Source organism: Grammomys surdaster, unplaced genomic scaffold, assembly GCF_004785775.1.
Source record: "Grammomys surdaster isolate TR1022 unplaced genomic scaffold, NIH_TR_1.0 107328, whole genome shotgun sequence".
Lineage (NCBI taxonomy): Eukaryota > Metazoa > Chordata > Mammalia > Rodentia > Muridae > Grammomys > Grammomys surdaster.
This window is the reverse complement of record NW_021610338.1, coordinates 382-5,289: the sequence shown is the minus strand read 5'-3', so window position 1 is coordinate 5,289 and position 4,908 is coordinate 382. Positions and strand designations below refer to the sequence as shown.

General features: G+C 49.1%; 1 protein-coding gene across 1 annotated transcript; it reads left to right on the top strand.

Annotated features, from left to right (window-relative positions):
- Nucleotides 1-1,167: 1,167 nt before the first annotated feature.
- On the top strand, nt 1,168-4,457 carry Rdh8 (retinol dehydrogenase 8). Its single transcript, XM_028784042.1, has 5 exons — nt 1,168-1,324; nt 1,843-2,022; nt 2,842-2,935; nt 3,755-3,938; nt 4,013-4,457. Exons 1-5 carry the CDS (start codon nt 1,174-1,176, stop codon nt 4,241-4,243), a joined length of 840 nt encoding a protein of 279 aa, XP_028639875.1. The 5' UTR covers nt 1,168-1,173; the 3' UTR covers nt 4,244-4,457.
- Nucleotides 4,458-4,908: the final 451 nt, after the last annotated feature.

Genomic DNA, 4,908 nt, shown 5'->3' with positions numbered 1-4,908 from the left:
GAGCTGGAGGCAAGAGGATCGGTAGTACAAGTTTAACCTTGGCCATATAGTGAGTTTGAGACCAGCCTGGGCTACATAAAGAGTCTGTCTCAAAAGAAGAAAAAATATATATACACATATATAAAAAAGTGTGTGTGTGTGTATATACAAAGTTGGAGTGTGTGAACAAATATGTATAAGTGTGGATTTGTTAGATTGGTGCTAAATGTATATGTGCAAACACGTGGGTCTCCATCTGTGACGGTTTCTGTTAGACCATAGAAATAGTCGGGCATAGTAGTTCCCAGCTGTCGTCCCAACACTCAGGACACTGAGAAAGAAAGATCCCCACAGGTTCAAGGCCAGTTTGGTCTACATATGTAGCTGAGGCTATATGAAAAGACCCTGTCTTTAAACAAAAATAGGAGGGCTAGAAAGATGGCTCAGTGGTTAAGAGCACCGTCTACTCTTCCAGAGGTCCTGAGTTCAATTCCCAGCAACCACATGGTAGCTCACAACCATCTTTCATGAGATCTGATGCCCTCTTCTGGTATGTCTGAAGACAGTGACAGTATACTCATATACATAAATAAATAAATCTTTTTAAAGTAGGTCTCAGTGACAGCCGACTCAATCAAGTGCTTCCCACACAAGCATGAAGCCAAGTTCAATTCCCACACCCAGGTGGAGGAGCCAGGCTTGAGGGCATGTCCTTGTGATCTCAGCACTTGATAGGCAGAGGGCAGAGGAGCCCTAGGAACTCACCTGGACAGTTAATCTAGCCTATTTGGTGAGTTCCAAATTCAGGAAGAGACTATCTAAAAAAAAAAAAAAAAAAGATGGGGTTGGCAAGATGGCTCATCAGGTAAAAGCATTTGCCTCTCAAACCTGACAAGCTGAGTTCACTCCCCAGGACCCACAGTGTAAGAGAAAACTGCCTCCTCACTTGGCCTCTGGACTCCATGCAGGTGCCAAGCACTTGCGTGCGCATGCGTGCACACGTGTGCACACACACACACTTAATTTGTGTGGAGGAGGCAGTAGTCTCCTAAGGAATGACACCCAGGATTATCCTGTGGCTTACACATACACATGAATTGAATGGAGACACACACACACATCCTAGAGAAACACACAGGGCAAAGGAGCCCAGCACCTGTCCAGCTCTGCTTTCTGCCTCCAGTGGTGGCCACCATGAGGGACCTGGAGAAGAAGGAGCCATTGGAGGCAGCTGCTGGAGAATCTCTTGGAAAGACCCTCAGCGTGGCCCAGCTGGACGTGTGCAGTGATGAGTCAGTGACTAAGTGTCTCAGCCACATCGAGGGAGGACAAGTGGACGTGCTGGGTGAGACTTAGTAGCCCCTGGGGTCACACACACACACCAACTCTTAAGTATATACCATCAGCAAGATGACAACTTCTAGCCCTGGATAAACGGGTAGACCAGTTGGCCAAGAATCAGGAGTACCAATCTGTTAATTAGAGATGCCAGACTTTGGGGGAGGGTTGCATGGGAGAGACATCCTCTCATAAGGAGAAAAGCATATGTGGGAAAATTACTTCAGTGAGTCATTCAAAGACAGGAGGATGTTGAAACAGCCACTCATGTCCTCATGGAGCCTGCTAAGGTGGGTGGGTCTGGCCATCTTGGTGCAGTTTGGGGGCAGATGGGAATTGCTCATACATGCATGACAAAGATTCATTTTCCAGTAGCTCTTCCACCCACTCTCCCAGGCCCAGAGGCTTGTCCAAAACCCAAACTGTTTAACACTAGCTAGGTTCCACATGCCTCCTCCAAGACTGGTTATGAGGACTTGAGTCCTTGGGGTGGCTCCTAGCAACACTCTCTGTACTACCCCTTAGTGAACAACGCAGGAGTAGGCCTTGTGGGGCCCCTGGAGGAACTCAGCCTAGCCACCATGCAGAACGTGTTCAACACCAACTTTTTTGGGGCTGTCCGTCTGGTCAAAGCTGTGCTTCCAGGCATGAAGAAGAGGCGTCAGGGCCACATTGTGGTGGTCAGTAGTGTTATGGGACTCCAGGGTAAGTCTGGGTACACCCTCCCACCGTCCAGGATTGGAAGGCTGTCAAGTAGGTTTTAGCTCACAATTCAAATGAACTTGTGTTGATGACTCTGGATGGGATTGATTTATCTTGTCTGTCCTGGTGAAGGAGTAGGCAGCAGAGATATGCATGTCATCAGCAGCCATCTACATTCCAGAATCAACTCCACTTCTGGATATCACTGAAACATCTTTTCATTCACACTTCTGAAATCCAGTGCTGCCTCAGAGCTCCTCCTCTTTGAAAAAGTCCCATCAGGCCCCAGGGATGTAAATAGTGTTGGGACTCCAAGACTTAGCAGAAAAGACAACGGAGATCTATTTGTGATGTCTACTCTGGACCTACTCTAAAAGCCCCCTACTTGCCATCTATGTTTCTGGGATCTTCCTCCTCAAATTCTTCTAGACTCCTGTCCACATCCTGGACATACTCTGTGATGTGACTCCTTCCTCTGCCATCCTCTAATTGTATCTGCTATGGAGAAGCATTAACAAGTCACTGTGCCCATGAACTCTGGGGATGCCATAAGTAAATGAACCATAGATACAGATGGAGGGAAATAGGGGTGTTTCCTAGGAGTGGGTGGAGCTAAAAGGTCATTGTCCAGAATGACCTTGTCTTAATGTTACGTGAGCGCATTGCACAATCCCGTACACCTGTGATTCTGGCCCTCAGCGTCCCCTCATTCAGATGCCCTAATCCTCTTCCGTCTGTGTTCCAAAAACCTTATTACCCTGAGACCCATGGAGTCTACCACTGACACATACACCTGAGTCGTCCTCTCTCCTCCCCTTCCAGGTGTCATGTTCAATGACGTCTATGCAGCCTCCAAGTTTGCCCTGGAAGGGTTCTTCGAGAGTCTCGCTATCCAGCTTCGACAATTCAATATCTTGTGAGTCGGGCACCTCTGGCCAGAGGGAAAGGGAGATGGTGATTTGGGGGACAGTGAAGGACAGTGTATGGAAGGCAAGTTAATAGAGCAGGGGACTCGTTAGGCCTGACAGGCAGTTAACAGCTGCTGGGGAGGAGAGACATTCTTCAGAGGTGTGCTTATCTTCAGGAGATAAGCAGGGTCCTGTAAACAGCCCCTCACTCACTATCTATAAGCAAGCCCTGTGAAGCTCACCAGGCCACAGAAAAGAAAAAGACATTCAAGTAAAAGGGGGACTGGTCGGGAGGAGGGAAGGGTCGGCAGGAGTGGGAGGGGCGAATATGATTATAAGACACCCGTTGTTATGCATAATTAACATATGCTAATGAAAACTTTTTCAAAGTGGGAAGAGGAGAGAGGAAGGAGAGGAAGACCCACTGAGAAGAAGACAGGGCGTGAAGAAAGATGAAATAATGGTCACAGTGGGCTGGGGCTACAGCTTAGCAGTGGACATTTGAGCCATCTCAGTTCCACAAAATAATAACGACAACAAAAATTAATAATAATAAATGCTAATAATAAATAATAATAAATTCTAAGGACCAGAGGTTGTGGCACACAACGTCCCAGCACTCAGGAGGCAGAGGCAGGCAGATCTCTGTGAATTCAAGGCCAGCCTGAAATACATAGTGAGTTCTAGGACAGCCAGGGCTACACAGTGAGACCCTGTCTCAAAAGAATAACCACAACCATAGCAATGACACCTGGAGAGAAAGGGTGGGGATAGGACAGGGGTGAGCTGGCTGGAGTCCAACAACCAAGCCCTGGCCCTCTTCCCAGCGTCTCAATGGTGGAGCCGGGCCCAGTCATCACTGACTTTGAAGGAAAACTCCTGGCTCAGGTTTCCAAGGCGGAGTTCCCAGACACTGACCCTGACACCCTGGGCTACTTCCGGGATTTGTACCTCCCAGCCTCCAGGGAGCTCTTTCGCTCTGTGGGACAGAGCCCACGGGATGTGGCCCAGGTAGGTGGACAAGCACTACGACTCAGGATGTTGGAGAGCTCTGTAAGTCCCAAACTCAAAGTTCCCTTCCACAGGTCATTGCCAAGGTCATCGGTTCCACCAGACCCCCACTCCGCAGACAGACCAACGCTCGCTACCTCCCACTGACGTTGCTTAAGGCCATGGACCCCTCTGGAAGCCTGTATGTGAGAACTACCCACAGACTCCTTTTTCGTTGGCCTCACCTTCTCAGCCTTGGTCTCCGATGCCTGGCCTGTGGCTGCCTCCCAACACGTGTGTTGCCTAGAGGATCAGAGCAGAACTGACCTGCTGCACCCTCCCACCCGGAACAGCAGGGCTCTGCCTGGAGACTGTACAGACTCTCTTGTTCGCTCATTCAGGCCCATGGGGAAAATTTTTTTTGACAAAGTCTTACTATGTCGCCCTGGAACTCACTATGTAGACCAGGCTGGCCTCAAATTCAGACATCCGGCTGACTCAGCCTTCCGAGTGCTGGAATTAAAGGCCTGTACCACCACACCCAGCTGGGTTTTTTGTTAATATGTATGTTTGTACATGTGTCAGGGGTGCCCTTGAGGGTCAGAAATGGGCATTAGATCCCCTGGAGCTGGACTACAGTCTGTGTGTGCTGTCCAGCATAGGTAATGGGAACCGAGCTACATCTCCATATCTTTTATTTGGGGTGTGTGTGTGTGTGTGTCTGTGTCTGTCTCTGTGTCTGTGTCTGTGTGTGTGTTCATCTGTGTGTCAGTGCACATGTGTGTGACTATATGTGGATGTACATGCATGGGCACCTATGTGCATGTGTAAATGGAGGCCAGAGGCTGACACCGAGCATCTTCCTAGATCCACCTTATACACTGAGCCAAGGTCTCCCAGGAGCCTTATGTCAGCTGTGGTGGTGCACGTCTACAGTCATAGCACTCCGGGATGCAGAGGCAGGAGGACCAGCAGCTCTGTGACATTTCTA